General features: G+C 43.1%; 1 protein-coding gene across 7 annotated transcripts in view; it reads left to right on the top strand.

The window, feature by feature from the left end:
- The window catches only part of NUP214 (nucleoporin 214), a 74,312-nt gene that overhangs the window by 16,897 nt on the left and 39,661 nt on the right, over positions 1–17,754 (top strand). For 3 of the 7 annotated variants that reach the window (XM_023536521.1, XM_023536522.1, XM_023536519.1), the window contains exons 11-17: positions 2,508–2,611; positions 4,616–4,798; positions 5,477–5,562; positions 5,654–5,737; positions 13,388–13,651; positions 14,472–14,630; positions 16,882–16,981. In XM_023536521.1, the coding sequence (XP_023392289.1) occupies positions 2,508–2,611; positions 4,616–4,798; positions 5,477–5,562; positions 5,654–5,737; positions 13,388–13,651; positions 14,472–14,630; positions 16,882–16,981 (980 nt within the window). Of the gene's footprint in view, positions 1–22; positions 182–2,507; positions 2,612–4,615; positions 4,799–5,476; positions 5,563–5,653; positions 5,738–13,387; positions 13,652–14,471; positions 14,631–16,881; positions 16,982–17,754 lie in introns of those variants that run through there. The other 4 variants (XM_023536523.1, XM_023536520.1, XM_023536526.1 and 1 more) reach the window with 3 other exon arrangements.

The raw sequence follows: 17,754 nt of genomic DNA, 5'->3' as shown, positions 1-17,754 counted from the left end.
CACAGTCTTATACCTTTTCTAGTCTCTTCATGGAGATATAAGCACCCTGAAAACAACTTTGCTCGAGGGCTTTGCTGGTGTGGAAGAAGCCAGGGAACAAAACGAGAGGAACCGCGACTCTGCGTATCTCCACCTGCTCTACAAGAGACCCCTGGACCCCAGGAGCGAAGCTCGACTCCAGGTGGGAGGGGCCAGTCGGAGCGCGCTGTCCGGCAGACCCCCTGTGTCCCCTTTCTGCGTGCGGGTTTGGGTGACGCCTCTGTGACGGTGCTCATTTCCTGTAATTTACCCACTTTCCATAGACTTCCTGCACTGCGACGGAGAAAAGGGTGCTTTCCACACAGTGTTCTTTGGATTAAACAAAAACAGAGTTCTTAAGTAAACCTTAGGCTTGGTAGAAAGTACACTTCGAAAAAGATGTATTTAGAAATCAGACCGTGGCTAATAATCACTAAAGTAGCAATTGTTCAGCGAGCACTAGGTCCTCCGCTAGGAGTTTTTACACATTATTTCTAGTCTTCAAAACCAACTGCTCTGCCAGATGAGAGTGGTTGATCCCACTGTACAGGTAAGGAAGTTGAGCCTCATGTGCTAAGGAGCTTGCCCAAGGTGCCGTTGCTAGTAGGAGTGGAACCAGAATCCAGACTTCCACCTGCCTGGATTCTTTCCTGTGCGCCATGATTTAGCAAAGTTTTTTTTTCCTCATTAATTGTCAATTCTTCTTCTTTCTCTGTCTTCATTAAATCTGGTTTTTGTCTTCATCTTTCGATTTATTCAAAAGTGTTGTATCACAAGTTTTGATGGGGGACATCTTCACGTCCTTGCATTTGGCTAGAATCCCAGTAGAAAGCGGGCACAGGTGGCAGCACTGATCTCCCTCACCCGGGACGTGGGGGTCTGAGTGTGATGCATCCTCTCTGTCCAGAAAACTCGCCATTTCCATCCACACTGTTAAACTTACTGACGGCAGGAAAATGGCCCAGTCCCTTCTCCCGGAAAGGCGGAGGCCTCCCTGCTGCATCCCACCCGCTGGTGTTCTGAGCTGCTTTCTCCCGGCCGTGAGAGTTAATGCCCTTAGCAAGACAGTGCTCACCCCTTGCCTACCACTCATCAAGTCATGGGCCTCCGTGCTGCATCAGTTAACACTTTCCTACCTGCCTTTTTGCTTCTTCCTCTGTATCCAAACTTAAAGAAAAGCATACAGCGCTTTTGGGGGACGCTTGCCCCATTCAGAAAGAAATTATTTATTTTTCAGTAAGAGCTAGCATGTATCGAGTGCATGCCAGGTACAAAAGAAAGATACCAGAACTACCCAAGTCTCACCACTAAGAGATGCTGGACCCTGAGCCTGGGCAGTCTGGCTCAGAGCATGTGCCTTTAACTGCTACGCTGCACGTGCAGTCCCTACAAGTGACGGAAAGATGAATGTATAAGTACGGTGTGGAATATGTTGCTCTAGGATTGCAGATGGGGACGCAGCTAAGCCATAAAAAAGGACTTGCAGTAGGCCTTAAAAGTTGTTTTTTTCTGATGGACAAAGTCAGGAGAGAATTCAGGAGAAACAGCATCAGCTCATGTCCAGGGTATGATCACATTTGAAGGGTTCAAAGGCAGGGCCTCCCCGTAATCAGGTATTAGTTGAAGTCTGTATTTGATGCTAAAGTTACTGCTACTTTCTGGAATCAGCGTGGCTCTCTTTAAATGACATTTTCTCTTTTTCATTTGGGACATATACTCTCATCCAAGAATAATCCCGAAAATACATTTAAACACAAAAAGATCTTTGTACAGATGCTAAGAGCTTTTCCTGGTGTATAGCGCATTGTCTTCATTTGTATACATATTTAATGGAATGCTCCATCTTTAATTTTTGAGAGTCAAATTATATAGCCATGAAGGTTAACACTGGGCCAAAATTTAAAAAAAAATTATTACAGGCCTAGAGTAAGTTAATAGGTAAGAATTTCAATAATGGTAAATTCAGTTTCTGGCGTTGATATGATTCTTTGTTTTGGGGAAGAAATAACTTTTTCTCAACTGGGAGATGGCTTATGTGTTCTTTGTTATGAATAGCTCTGTTCAGAATCGTTTGCAGCACTATTTTGTAGGATACTTTTGTCCGTAGTACAATTAATTTCATGGGTGGGAGAGTAGAAACTAAACGGATGCCGTGTCGGAGCACCAGAGTGCAGTGGAAAATTCCTAGACCATGTTGAGATACTTAGAGAAGCTGAAAAATGAGAACTAAGCAAGAACACTTGTTCCCTAGAGGCCTGGGCCGACACACCCATGTTTCCTTACACCACCTCTCTGTCACACACTCAACGAGGCTGTGTTTCTGTTTTTCATTTTAATTATAATGTTCTAGTGAATATATTATGGTTTTTTTGTGTTTATTAGAGTTCTCACTATAAAACTAATTCATAATTATTTTGACTGTTTTGATACATCTTCCTCCAAGCTGCTGAAAAACTGAGTCATTTGCCTTTTCATTTTTTTTCTTGCAGGAAATTCGGCGCCTTCATCAGTATGTGAAATTTGCTGTCCAAGACGTGAACGACGTGCTCGACTTGGAGTGGGATCGGCATCTGGAGCAAAAGAAAAAACAAAAGTGAGCGCGGTCTCGTCAGCCGCAGGCTGCAGTACATGGGCGGTTGCCTTTCGACAAGATGACTTAGGAGCCTTTATAAAAGAACCTACACACGTTTGTCCTAATTGGCCCAGTCATCCTACTTCTAGAAATTTGTTCTACGGAGATAATAGCAATGCTTCTAACAATTTAGAGTTTATATCGCAACCCAACCTACGATAGTGAAAACTTGGATCGAACTTCGTTATCCAAAAGTTAGAGTTGCGGCTGAGTGACTCTGATGACACTCAACGAGGTTGTATGTTTTGTTTTTTGTTTTTTTAAATACAGACTACTGTGTAATCACTGTCTAGCATGTTCTCAAAAAATTACGTTAAACACATTTTCTATGTTCCATGGAATGTACAAAATACGTAATTATGTAACTATAATTATTAGGTATATAATACATAAAATACAAAAAGGTAAGACATAAAATCCTATTGGGTGATCTCAGTGTGGAGGTCTAAACATGGAAAAGAGGCTGGAATCAAGCTGTCAATATTCACAAATATATCTGTGAGACGGGCTTAAGAGAATTTTTTTTCCTTTTTTGTATATTCCAGATTTTCTTTTTGAGGAAATACTTCTAATTAATATGGCTAATAGGATGAGAGGAAATGATGAAAAAGTACAGAAAACCCTTTTACCCCGGCCTTCTATCCCTGGATATTTGGTTTTATGCCATATATTTTCCAGACGGGATAAAATGCACTACATTGTAGAGCAGTGAAGTGCCTACAAGAAATAGAAACACGGATCAGCCATCAAAACGCTTGAATTTCTGAAACACTTACCTTTGATTACTGTTATTACCCGTGTGAGGAAACACACCAGGGAACACCAAGCTTGTTTACAAAGCTTTGGGACTTTCAAGTAGAGCAAACTGGGTGTGATGTCAGGGGCAGGGCTAGAATGCGCTTAAAATTCTGTGAGCAGAATTTAATACGTTATGTTGTACCACATGAAGAAAGGCTTTCTGCCCGACCTGAAGGATCTCAGTTCGGAGCACAGATGGGGGAGGTAGACGGGAGCCTTGAGCCCTTGGACACTGGTGGGGAAGGATTCTGCAGCCTGTGGCCTGCAGCATTTGGCCCCCGTGGCAGCTGGGCCCCATTGGAGATTTCACAGCTTGCTCCCCTAGTTCTGAACTCATGTACAACCCCACATGAGAGGATGACTTGGCCTGACAGCGTGCGCATTCTGCTCTGCTGGGCGGTTCAGTTTCTTTGCCAATTAATAAGTTGACTGTTTCAAAAAGTGCATAATGATAGCCCAGAAGCCAGGCTTTCTTCCTTATGACAGTTCCATGGTTTTGCTACTTAATAAGCTTTTTTTTTAAAAAAAAAATCCCTTTCTTCAGAGTTCAGATTCTTAAATCCACGCAATTTTCCAGCACTGCTGTGTTTTAGGTGCTTCTCTGAGTATTACCTCGTACCCTATCGAAATGTGTTTTTAAAAATTTATCTCGAACTACCTTGTCACCAGAAAGATGGGGAACTGTCCTTGTTTTAGTTCTTCGCGTGAGTTACTCCCTGCCGCTAAGTCGGGGGCTGTTCCACCATTCCTGACAGCCCTGTGAGGAGCTGACTGATCCCGCAGACGTTCAGCGAACCCCTGGGCTTTTTATTTTTATCGAATATAATTTACACACAGAAACTACACACGTCCTGAGTATATAACTGAATGAATGTTTCCTGTTTTTGACCCTGTCTCCCTTTTCCACCTCGGCGTTTCTTCGAGGTGTCACTTGATGACACCTACAGGCCTGGCCTGCGAAAAACTGCTCTTTCCTCGGTACATTTTATCCTCGTTAGGCTTCTGTCCTGTTTTTATGTTCTGGTAATTCCTTGATGCTCTTTGTCCACGAGCAGTTCTCCATTTTATTTTTGTTACTAGGACAGTGGTAGTCTTTGATTTTTTCCTTCTGTGGGAGGTTCCTTTAGTCAAAGCACTCCCGTGTGATTCTTTTCTCATTGCCGTCAGCAGGCGCCTGCTTGTGCCAGAGCGAGAGACACTGTTTAACACCCTGGCCAACAACCGGGAAATCATCAACCAGCAGAGGAAGAGGCTGAATCACCTGGTGGACAGTCTCCAGCAGCTCCGTCTTTATAACCAGACTTCCCAGTGGAGCCTTCCCCCGGTTCCCACCCAGAGCAGCACTCAGAGGTGTGCGGGAGACTGGGCCGATCAGTAAATACAGCTGAATGAACGAACGGATATTTGGGAGTGAGGTGGAGTAGTCTTCAACTGGTTCGAATGTGGATTTGAAAGTGACTCTGCTGTGTATCGCCTGTGTCATCCTGGTTAGGCTCCTTGCCCTCTCTGATCCATTGTTCCTTTGCCTAAAGACGAGGAATAGCAATACCTGCCTCATGGGATTGTTGGAGAGTTAAATTAAGTCTAGAAAGCACCTAGGAGGTGCCTGTGAAATAGGTGCTCAGTAGATGGTAGCAGAGACCGTAGTGTAATAGTATTGTTGTTTTATTGAAAATTAACTGACTTGTCTCAAAGCTTAGATTTGTCATTTGGCTTAAGTGCGGAAACTTTCAGACCCTAGCTGTTGAGACAGTTCCCCCGGAAGTTCCCAAGGTGGTTTCGTGTTCCTGCCCTTAGGCCGAGTGTGTAGATTTCAATCCCTTTCTGCTGAAGCACTGTCACCGTTGTGCTCGCCTTGGGTACTATGTAGTACTAAGGTTGTGATCGCTTTCCTTTTGGATTGATTACATCAGTCGGTCAGGTTTCCTGTTTCTGTACTGGGGTGCTCTCATCGCTTGCGTTTATGTTTAGGATAGCATAAGATTTCTCCGGTCGTAGTTGGTTTGTATGTAACACTATCCTGTTCAGTTTTGACAGTGACCTCGAAAGCCTGCGCAATGCCTTGTTGAAAACCACCATAGAATCTCACACTAAACCCTTGCCCAAAGTACCAGGTAAATGCGTTCTTCCCAGTCTTTTCTCTCTTTGTCTCTTTCATCTACTGACCGAGTCTTAAGCACTTACGGGTTCATGAATTTCTTGCAGCTAAATTGTCCCCTGTGAAACAGGCACAACTGAGAAACTTCTTGGCCAAGAGGAAGACCCCACCAGTGAGATCCACTGCTCCAGGTAAAGGGGACTGGAATTTTTAGCATAAACCATCCAGCACAAGGTGTGGGAGTGGAGTGTTTGTGTGTGTGTGCGCGTGTGCGTGCGTCTGTGTGTGTCTGTGTCTGTGTTTTCCTTTTGGTTCTTAATAGGGGATAGAGAAAATGTCCCCAGAATCTGTCCATGTGCATTCTGGAGCAGGAAGCCTTTTGCATGTGCTGGACCAGACAGCTCCAGCAGTGTGTTCAGCTTATCCACTGCTGGCTACAGCCCCCAGGTTATGTGGCAGTCATTCCCAGGGGTGTGGGGGAGGCTGAGCCGGCTCCAGGGACCGTAGCCTCTGCTTTAGAAGCTCGACGTTTCTGATTTGTGTGGGCTTTTCAGTAAGATTGTATTTGGAAAAAGGCTTCTTGAGGAAGAAGAAAAAACCCGCTGATTAGAGGATGATAGCTAACAACACTTGCCGAAAGAAGCCATATAACTGATGGAGAAAAATTGTTTCTGCCATTAAATTATCTAGATAACTATCTCAGTTTTCTTTTTTTAAAATATGTCATATGCACCTGCAGGCAAAAATGTGCTTTGCTTTAGTGCCCATATGTGCTTTTTCACTTTGAAATCCAGTTTCGAGTTGAAATTTTTTATATCAACAATAGATGCTTTTTGGTAATTAAAATAGCAGAAGGAAATTTAATCTTACTGTATTTCGATTAATTTTTCTGTAAACATATAAAGCTAAATTAGGTAATAGTCACAGACAAGTGAGTTTTTTAAATAACTTTTTATCTAAAGAAAACATTCTCTTGGGAGATAACTGGAAAAATATGGGATAGTATAAAGGAGAATTAAAATTACTCTTATCCCCCAACCCAAATATGTTATCAATTATGTCATTTGGGTTACTCTTAAACTTTTTTCTTTGCATATGTAAATTTTTTGAAAATGAGGTCGGATCTATTACATTTATAATATTGTGTCCTGATTTTTTTAATTTAGAAACTTATGAACCCTTACTATGAAACAGAAAATAACAAGTGCCGACAAGGATGCGGACAGATTTGGAACCCTTGTGCACTATAAGTAAGAATGTAAAATGGTACAGTGCTGTGGAAAACAGTTTGATGTTGCCTGAAAAATTAAAAATAGAATTACCATATGATCCGATAATCTTCTTGTGGGTAGAACCCAAAAGAATTGAGAGCAGGGACTTAAACAGATTTTTTGGACACTCGTGTTCATGGCAGCATTTTTCACAGTAGCTGAAAGGTAAAAGCAAGCCAGACGTCCATTAACAGATGACTAGATGGGGTAGATATGTATCTTAAAAGGGAAAGAGATCTTGAGAGGTGCTACCCTGTGGATAAACCTCGAGGACAGTATGCTAAGGAAACAAGCCAGTCAAAAAAGACAGGTTCTGTGTGCGCCTGCTTACGTGAGGAACCTAGGATGACAGAAAGTAGCATGGTGGTTGCCAGTAGCTGTGGGGGAGGGCAGAATTTGGGGAGTTAGTGTCCAGTGGGACAGAGGTGAAAAGAATTCCGGAGATGGATGGTCGTGATGGCTGCACACAGCGTCTCTGTGCTTAATACCAGTGAAGTGTACGCTTGATGATTCAAACGGCAGGATTTACGTTATGTGTATTCTACCACAATAAAAAATTGGGAGAAAATTTTTAAAAATTTCATGAGCTTTTTCTCTGCCTTCTGTTTTAAAATATTCTTTGAACATGCATCTTATAACAAGTGCTCAGTCTTTTCTTGTATGAGGCCACAGTTGGCTTATCCAGTCCATTGTGCGAAATGCTAATCTTATTGCAGAGATTCTACCTGGAAATTCATGTTCACAAATCTTTAACCATGTCTCTAAATGTATTTTTATAATAGATTTTTTAGAAGTGAGATTTATATGATTTATTTAATCATTCATTCAACAAATATGATTGCCTACTTTGTTCCAGTGATAAATAAGAGAAAGACAGTCTCTGAGCACAAAAACAGTTGATTAAGAGGAGAATACAGACATTAAGCAGATAACTGCATATTATACTCATTTAACATTAGGGTATATACTGTAAAGAGTAATAACTCAGCATGTAAACATTTTTAACTTTTTATAAAACTGTGAAATATAACACATTCAGAAAAATGCACAAAAATACTATCTGTGTAACCTCTACCCAGGTTAAGAAACAGAACTTTGTCGTTGTCAGCGCCCTAGGCCCCCTTCTTGTACACCCCCAGTCCTGCTGCGCCCCAAAGGTACTACTATATGATGTATATGGTAGTCTGCCCTTGCTTTGTTTTTTCTCTTGGCATTTTAAATTTTTATTTATTTTGAAAAATTTCAAACCCCCAGTTTGGAGAATAATAACACTGAGTAGCCATTTACCGTTCACCCATTTTTCTTAGTAATATTTGCCACAGTTTCTTTGTTGCCCTTCTCTCTCCCACGCAGGCACACCTTATTGTTACTAGTTTCGCTTAACTATTTGAAAATAAGGTGCAGACGGGACCCTTTACACTTAAATATTTTTTTGGCGCATGCCCAAGAACACGGATGTTGTCTTATCCAACCACGATGCAGTGATCAGATTTAGGAAATTTAACATCGGTAGAGTATTATTACCCGCTGTGTAGTCCATACTCACAGTTTGGCAGCTGTCGCCCTCTGTCCTGCATAGCCACTCTTTTTAAGAAATCTAGGATCCAGTCCGGATTGTGCATTGCATTCTTTCCCTTTCTTCTCCTTTATCTTTGCTTTTCTTGACAGTTTGACTATTTCAGCGTGCCTCCCCACACACTCTAATTTGGTTTTGCCTGTTGGGGCGGGGCGGGGCGGGGCGGGATGGGGGAGCTTCTCATACTGTTTAAGTCCATTCATTTATCCTCTGGGTGGATTGCTCTTGCTTCACATCAAGTTTGAAAGAGTCATCCATGTTGTTGGTATAGCTGTTACTCCTTTGTTTTGTTGCTGTGTAGTAGTCCGTTGTATGAATATAATTCATTCGTTTATCCATTCTCTTTTTGGGGGACTTATGCTCTTGCCAGTTTTTAGCTGTAATAGAATGGAATGTTCTGCGCATTCTTGTGCCTGTCCCTTGGGGCACATGTATCCCTTTTATTTGGTCACATGGCTCGGAGTGGAATTTATGGCTTGTATTCTGTCCGTGTACTCAGCTTCTGTAGATACTGCCACACAGTTTTCCAAAGTGGTTGTACCAATTTATACTTTTCCCATCAAGGTTTGAATATTCCAGCTGCTTTACGTCCTTGCCAAGCTTGCTATTGTCAGTCTTTTTCCTTGTGACTATATCTTTTGTGATGTACCCGATTAAATCTTTTGCTCCTTTATCAGATAACATCTTAACTGATTGGTAAAACTTTTTAGATATTCTTGATACCGGCCCTTTGGTTATATGGGTTGTAGACATTCACTTTGTTGCCTTTTACCCTCTTAATGGTATCTTTTGGTGAACACGAGTTCTTAATTTTAAAAGATTTGTCAGCCTTCTCTTTTACAGTTAGTATTTATTGTGTTCTCTTTAAGAAATCCTTCCCTATCGCTAGGAAGCAAAAGTGTATATATACTTTTATTATTATCTAGAAATGTTAATGTTTTGCCTTTCAAATTTAGATCCATCTACCTGGAATTGATTTTTTTAAATAACTTCATTCAGGTATAATTTACGTATCATAAAATTCCCCTGTTGTAAGTGTATAGTTCGATGGTTTTTGGTAAATTCGTGGGCTTGTATGACCATCGTCACATTCCAGTTTCAGAAATTCTTCATCATTTAAAGAGTTTCCTCCTGCTTGTTTGTAGTTAATTTTTCTTCTGCCCTCAGCATCCATTGGTCTGTTTTCTTTCCTGAGGATCTGCCTTTTTAAGAAATTGCCTGTAAATTGGCTTCTTTCACTTAGTGTAATGTTCGTGCGGTTCACCCGTGTTGCGTAACATATATCAGTAGTTCATTCCTTTTTCTTGCTGAATGGTATTCGATTGTGTGAATATACCATACTTTGTTTACATTACGTGGAATTGATTTTTGCATGATATAAAGTATGACTCACGTGTCATTTTCTCGCATTTAGGTACCTGATTGTCTAACAGTGTTTATTGAAAAAATTCCTTTCCTTTGTTGTAAATCAGTTATCCTTACGCATGCAGGTCTGTAGGTCTCGTACACTGGTTAGAGACCCCTGCTACCGCACAGCCTTAACTAGTACTAAAATAAGTCTTGGTGCTGTCCTTTTTTAAATTCTGTCTGTCCTGTCCAATATGATACTTTATTTAAATTGATAAAAATTAAATAAAGTTAAAAATTCAGTTACGTAATTCCAGTAGCCACATTGCAGGTACACAGTAGGCACATGTGACTGATATAGCGACTGTGATGGGAAGCATGGATCTAGAGCATTCCATCATCACAAAGTTATACAGTCTGGAAGCCAAGATTCACAAACTTTTTCTTAAAGGGCCAACTAGTAAATATTTTAACCTTGCAGGCCATGTGGTTTGTATTGTACCTACTCAGCTCTGCATTTCTAATGGGAAAACGGCCATAGAGAAGATGTAAATGAATGGGCATGTCTAGGTTTCCATAAAACTTTACAAAAATGGGCATCTAGCCTGTGGTTGTAGTTTGCCAACCCACGGTCTAGAACATCTTGGCTCTTCTTGGTGCTTTCTGTTTCCATATTAATACCAGAATTGTCTTGTTAAATTCTACCACCGTCAGCCCTCAAAGAATAGTTGCGATTTTCTTTTGGATGGCACTAAATCTGTAGATCATCCTGTTAGAATTGACATTTGTACAGTGTTGATCTTTCAGGTCCTAAACTCGGTGTATATTTATCTTGACTTTCTCTTAATGTTTTCTGCATGGAGGACATGCATATTTTTGGTTAGATTTATTCCCGAGAGTTCAATATTTTTGATGCTCTTATACTGGTGGGCCTTTTTTTCTTAAATTTCATTTCACATTTTACATTAGATGTGGTATATAGAGACGTATTATTCGTTGTGTATGTCGACTGTATCTAGCATCCTGGCTTGGCTCATTTATTGAAATAATGCGTCTGCAGGTATTTCTTTGACTTTCCGTGGGAACAGTTATATCCTCCACACATACTCACACTTTCGTTTCTGCCTTTTCATTCTTTTTATTTAACTTATTTTTCTTACCTCGTGTCACTAGTAGGATCTCCAACGCAGAGTCAAAAGTGGGGAGCGGGTCCTTGCCGTGACCTCCAAGGGAACCTCTCTGTCGTTCACCGTAGGTGCCGAGTTTGTTGCATCTCTGGAGATGGTCATGATTTCTTTTTTCTTTTCATGTAATGTGGCTTTCTGCCTTTCCTAATCTGAGCCGGCGTTTAAACAGAATAAGATTCTTTAGATTTCATAGGGCATCCCCTTTCTAAAACCAGGAAGGTAGCTGCATCCTTGACCACAGCAGGGAGAGGCAAGTCTCAGCTGTGGGGGCAGCACCTTTGGGAGAGTGAGCAGTCCAGGCTCCTGGCCTCTGCGAGTGAGCATGGCCATTGCATCTTTCAATTAATGGAGCCTCCTCCACCCAAAGCCAGTGAATGACATCAGAAAGATAAGGAAGGAAACTGAGAGACCCCCAGGTTGTATCAGACCTCGGAAGTTACGTAGTTAATATCAGTTTTTGTCTCTGTTCAATTCTCGAAGGTGTTATCTGCGTCATCTTTTGATGCTGACTTTTAGGAACTAGGATTTTAGAGAAATTATTGAGGGCATTGTGGCCCCAAGAGAATACGGGGTTTATATTTGTTTTCTGTGGATGCCATAACAAATGATCACGAAGGTAGTGGCTTAAAACACCACTCATTTATGATACCACAGTTGAATGGGTCAGAAGTTCAGGTGCACAGTGGCTCGCCTGGACCCTCCGCTTGGGGTTCACAGGCCGAATGAAGTCAGGGCATTGGCTGGCTGAGCTCTCGCCGGAAGGCTTTGGGGAAGATTCCACTTCTAAGCTCACTGGCCTTGTCGGCAGGGTTCCAGTCCGTGCAGCTGCAGGACTGAGGTCCTCGATGCCTTGGCGTACACTCCAGCCCCCTTATCCACATGCCCGCGACAGCACCTTGAATCCCAGAGCTCCAGATCTCTGCCTTCCCCTTCTGCCACATCAGACTTCCTGTTTACTTCCTTTCTCTGCCTGGAAGGGGTCCTGCAATTTTACATTGGGCCCGCCCTGGATAATCCAGGCTAACCTCTCCATTTTAAAGTCACCCGATTAGTAACCTAAATTATGTCTGCAGAATCCCTTTTGCCATCTAATGCAACAACCATCTAACGATGTAGCCACTGGTGTGGCACCAGGGAGCAAAGGGCCAGGGGTCAGAGGCACCAGGTTTGAATTCTGGCCCCGCCGCTTACCAACCTCACGTGTTACTTAACCTTTCTAAGCGTTGCTCATGAAGTCAGATGACAGCAATTTCTGACTTACAGGGGGATTGCGAGGATTGAATGGGATGTGTATAGATGCTCTGTGCAGCCCCCGGCGTGAAGCAAGTTCTCATCAGCATTAACTGCAGTTTTGCTGCTGGTGCTGGTGGTTAGGGATGGAATTTCTAAGTGAGCCTGCCGCATACTTACTTGTGTCCAAGTTCTCTGGTCCAGCGCTGTCCAGTAGAATTTTCTGCAATGATAGAAGTGTTTTGTATCTGTGTTATTCAAAATAATAGCTGCACGTGGCTATTGAGCCCTTGAAATGTGCCCAGTACAACTAAGGATTTAAAGTCTTGTTTATCTACTTTGAATTATTTTTAACTGAAATAGCTACAGATGGCTAACGGCTGCCAAATTGAATGGCGCAGCCCCGGCATGTAGTATTGGTTTTCAGTTTCATTTGCTTATGTCACATTTAATTGTGACAACTAAAATCTTAGAGAGTGATGTGTCTATAGGGTAAACAAGTCAGTAAATATTAGCAGTGCTGTTTTAAGTAACTTGAGAAGGAGAAAGGGCTAGGATTTTTGTTGTTTTTACGTTTTTTTCCCCAATAGACACAAACAGTAATGTGCATTTCTAAATTCATGGTAGAAAGTAAAATGACATAAAATGGCATAAAGCGTTACTTCATAGTTTAAAGAAGGAAAAAGCAGGGAGGTCAGGATTAGTTTCAGGGATTTTTTATCTTAAATCTAATTGTCTGATTTAAAAGAATCATTAGATTTATCCGGAAATGTTTAAAACGGGACGGAGGACCTTTCTTTCCAGTTTGCATCAGGCCTGCTCTTAGAAATTTAAATTTGTCGTTGGAAAGCGACAGCGACAGTGTGGCTGACTGTCACTGTGCTGAGGACGATTATCCGTTACTTTTCTGCTGTGTCATTGTCCTGCCCGCGAGAATGGTTGGCAGGGGCTCACAGTCCCCTATTACACCGGCATTCGCTCTGTCTTGCACGTTGCACATTTTCGTGCCACAATCAACATGTCCTTGTCCTGCACAGCTTGGTATTTCAGAGCCCCATGAAGCAGAGACCCCCCAAACCATCTTTGTCCCCACTCGGCATTAGCCGCTTCCATTTAAAATAAATAATAATTAAATTGTTTTACAGATGGGATGTTTATCGATAGTGAAAATTACATAGCTTTTGGACTTGCCTCGAGGTATCTAACTCGCGTTTGTCGTGGGCTTTGCAGCCAGCCTGTCTCGATCAGCCTTCCTGTCTCAGAGGTATTACGAAGACTTGGATGAGGTCAGCTCAACGTCGTCCATCTCTCAGTCTCTGGAGAGCGAAGACACGCGGGCGCCCTGTAAAGATGACGACGCGGTGGTCCAGGCCCCTCGGCACGCCCCCGTGGTTCGCACCTCTTCCGTCCAGCCCGGCCTCTTGCCCCAGGCGGCGGCTCCTTTTGCTAAATCCCACCTCGTTCCTGGTCCGCCTGGTGTGATGGGAACTTCAGGTGAGGAACAGTGAGACTGGAAATGACCTTTTTCCCCAATGAGGTTTCTGACTCATGAAGGAATGGTAACTGGGTTTTATACTATCACACCAAAAAGTCGTTCATTCCAGCCCATTTCTGCTAAGATTCTAGAAGTTAGAAGACCAATTCAAAAGGTGCGTTCTCCTGGAAAGCAGTTGGTGGGACATCGTGAGGAAGAAGAGACTCTAGGTTCCCACGACCTCACTTCACTGTTGAGTCCAGCTTGCGTTATTTTAAACGGGTCTTCAGGGGTGAGAGGAGGAGGCTGTTTCCTTCAGTAGAAAATAGCATCCCATGCACGCCTTTCACATCCTCACTCGTGTCAGCTCGCTGCTCGGAGCCATATTCCGCCTCAGAACTCGCCAGCCGCGGCACCCATGGTCGGTGTTGGCTCACCGAAGCGGCCTGCACTGTGCCGTCACCTTCAGTTCAGAGCGTCAGGGCTTTGCATTGAAGCGACTCCTGACAGAGACCAAACATGAGTGAGGTACTGGAACAGAGGGTTGCCGAGAGGAGAGCAGGGAGTTGGCGTCGTTGGCATAAAGGTTCCATCTTGCTCAGGATCAGGGAAGTGATCATGCGAAGTGCTCCAGCTGATGGAGGAGACAGGCAAGCTGCACATGGCATCTTTGAAAGATAGAGGTGCCGGCCCGTCAAGCTGACTGGTGTTTTTCTGCGTTAGTGCTTCAGGATTTTTAATCTTCACAGTTCCCCTGCAACCTAACATGGAGAATTTGCCGTTTTAACTTATGTGTTTTTTCTTTCCTCACCGCTTATTGAATTTTTCTTTTTCCTTCAGGGTCTACGTCTGCTAGCAAAATTCCTCAGGGGGCCGATAGCACGATGCTCGCAACAAAAACCGTGAAGCACGGCGCCCCTGGTCCTTCCCACACCATCTCCGCTCCGCAGGCGGCCGCTGCTGCAGCCCTGAGACGGCAGATGGCCAGTCAGGCGCCAGGTAGGGACCGGAGCCCCACACCTGTGTGGAGGCTGATTTTGAGCTGAGTCACAGGCCGGGGTAGCAGGTGCCAAGAAACACCTGGCTCTCGTCGCTGCCCTTCCAAAGAGAAGACTGATGTTGTAGAGATCAGGTCTGAAACTTTTTCCTTTTAAGGGGACGTGTTAGATCTCCCACATTCAGATAAGTAGGAATCCTGGTTTTTTGATGAAATTGTTAATCCCAACTTTTGATTAATCTCTTTCAGCCCCAAATTCATCTTTGCAGTTAGATCACCTAATATTCACATTATCTCACGATATCTTAAGGACCTCAACCACCTTTGAGGTGGGCAGTTAGCGTGCCCATTTTGCATTTGAGTAATACGAGGTTCAGAGAGGTGAAGGTGACCCAACCAGTGGGTAACAAAGCCCAGACGCCCACCCTGGGCCCTTTCTGCTGCAGCACAGCTGCTTCTTAGATGGCAGACGTGGCCTTTACAGATGGGATAGTGAGGACTTGCATTCCGTCAGTGGCGGGCGGCTCTCCAGGCTTCTGCGTTAGCTTGCTAGGGCTTTGGCCCCAGGACCTTATTTATTACTGGTGATCACATTGTGCCAGCCAGCGGTTCTCAACAAGAGGGCGTTTATAGCCCCGCCCCACCCCCAACAGTTGACAGCATTGGTGGTATCTAGTGTGCGGAGACGAAGAATACTACCCAAAAAATCTTTAAAGTTTCTTTTTTAACTTTTATTTCTTTTGCATATCCTGGGTCACTTTTATTACAGCCATCATTACTACATTTGGCAGCGATTTACATTTTACCTTACGTGATGGTTTTTGAAGGAAAAAAATGGACGTTACAACTAAGAAAAACAACGTTTGTGTAAAGTCACGTTTGTATACTTCAAGAGTAGTTTTTAGAGCTGAAGTAATGTTCTTTAAGCTTCATGGTTAAAGTAACAAAGCCTTTCATTTGAAAAAGGTACCTGACTCTCTATCCTCGCACTCTTAATTTATTTATCTATTTATTTTGTTTATACCAGTGCATTACAAGATCACGAGATAAAAAAAAAAATTATAAAAAAATAATAAAAGATTTCTAAGAAAAGTTCAAATGTTAAAACTATTATCAAGGCATTTAAAATAAACATGAAACCTTAAACAAGGTAGCGTGTCAAAAAGAGTCTTTTGAAAGAATGGAAATAGAATACTTACAAAGGTGTAAGTATTACTTGGGCCAAGCAGAATCTTGGCATTGTGCTGAACAGGCCCAAAATCAAAGCTGATAGAGTTGATTATTTATAAACTTAAAATCTGCCAGGATTTAGGATTTTCCCACTCCCAGCAGGAGGTGGTAAATGATGACGATCTCTGTTATCATTTTGGAAGCAAAAATTTCTAAGATGTAGGCACCTTTGACTGTGAAAGGTGAACTATGTACAGTCGTAGGCAGGATACCCGGTTGTTTCTCGGGCGGAGGGACTAAAAGCAAGCTGCCGTAGATCCCCGTTCTGCCCTGGCCACGGCTTGCGGCTCTGCCGAATGTGGAGCTAGAAGAGACCCAAGGGCTAACTCAGGCCTTCTTAATTAACAGTTAATGTAAAATATCGGCAAGTCTTGGAAGACAGTTTTAAATTACGAGGCACAGAAAAAGAGATGTGAAAGCTGGCAGATCTAAGATGGATAAGCAGGTGTCACATCAACCCGTTGCCATTCCTTACTTCAGGCCTCGCAACCTCGTCCCCGTTCTTGTCCAAGCTCCATTTCCCACATTTTCATTGTGTGTCTCACTAAGCCGTGAGCTCCTTTAGAGAAGAAACTATACACATTTTTGTATTCCCAGCACCTAACAGAGTCTGGCAGTAGTAAGTTCGTGTGAAAAGATGGTTGAATGAATGCGTGGATCGATGGCAGAAATTTTTAGTCTGAATGCTGCTCATCTTCCAGCTCTTTCTGCCCTTTTCCAGGATCAGCCAACAATGTGGCAACATCTCAGCTCTGTTCTGTAAAATAAACTCTGGTCGGGGAATTCTTCTTCCCTAGACCAAGACGTTTGATTAAATTGCACCAAGCCTCATCTCCTGACCTTTTTGAATGGGGGAGGCCAGGTGTTCCACTGAGCAGAGCTGTAGAACTACCTGGAGTAGGCTTCCTGTGTGTAATGAGATTGTATTCTGCTTGAGTCCGTGGCCTGGTTAGTCATTTACCGTGGCTAGACTTTTGATCCTTCGCTGCAGTTAAAATGCCTCTCTGTTCTCTATTTAAATAGCTATAAGTACTTTGACTGAATCAACTTTGAAGAATGTCCCTCAAGTGGTAAATGTGCAAGAACTGAAGAATAATCCTTCACCCACCTCTGCAGCGATGGGGTACGTTACACCTGTGCAGTGTGTTTAAGCTAATGAATTATTCCGTGATAGTGACAGACTGCCTGTAGTGAGCAGCATTGCCGCTGTCACAAAGTTACCATTTTTCCTGCAGAGCCTTAGGTTGTAAGGGTTGGACAGCTAATCTTGGATACACAATTGGATTTTCAGGGGACTGTCCCCTTCAACGTGCCACAGTGACAGTTGCCTCATAAACCTTTACAGGCCATGTTGGTGATGTATGCCCAGTATGCTGTTTGCCATGAATTAATCTACGTGTGGTACTCTCGGGGTTATTTAGTCAGGTGCAGGGCTTGATATTTTTCTTTTAAATACTCTTGAGGTTCCAGAGTTGATGCTTCAGTTCTAATACGAATTATTGATCCTGAAAACTCAGTGGTGATCTTGAAATTGACAGTCTGCTCTCTCATTTCTTCTCTCTGGGTATTTCCGTTCTTTCAAGTTTCTTTTGCCTTTTGTATGGGGGGTGGAGGGGGGAGTATTTTGAAAGGCAGCAGCTCTGTTTGGAGATGTCCAGCTTCTCTCCTGTGCCATGTTCGAGGGCTGGATCGTTGCCACCGAAGCTTACTTTTCTTCAGTCGGAATCCGTTCCGAAGTCGAGGCGCTGGCTCCCGCCCGCAGTTGCAGGAGCACGGCTCATAGAACGTGCCTGCCCTGTGGCTCTGCGTATTTCGTAGCCGTGATCTCGTAGTCCAGCCCAGCCTCCCCTATGGCGTAGGGACATTTCCTCAGGTCATATGTAGGGATCAGGAGAC

The sequence above is a fragment of the Pteropus vampyrus genome, unplaced genomic scaffold (assembly GCF_000151845.1).
Source record: "Pteropus vampyrus isolate Shadow unplaced genomic scaffold, Pvam_2.0 Scaffold158, whole genome shotgun sequence".
NCBI classification, from domain to species: domain Eukaryota; kingdom Metazoa; phylum Chordata; class Mammalia; order Chiroptera; family Pteropodidae; genus Pteropus; species Pteropus vampyrus.
This window is presented reverse-complemented; position numbering and strand designations above follow the sequence as displayed.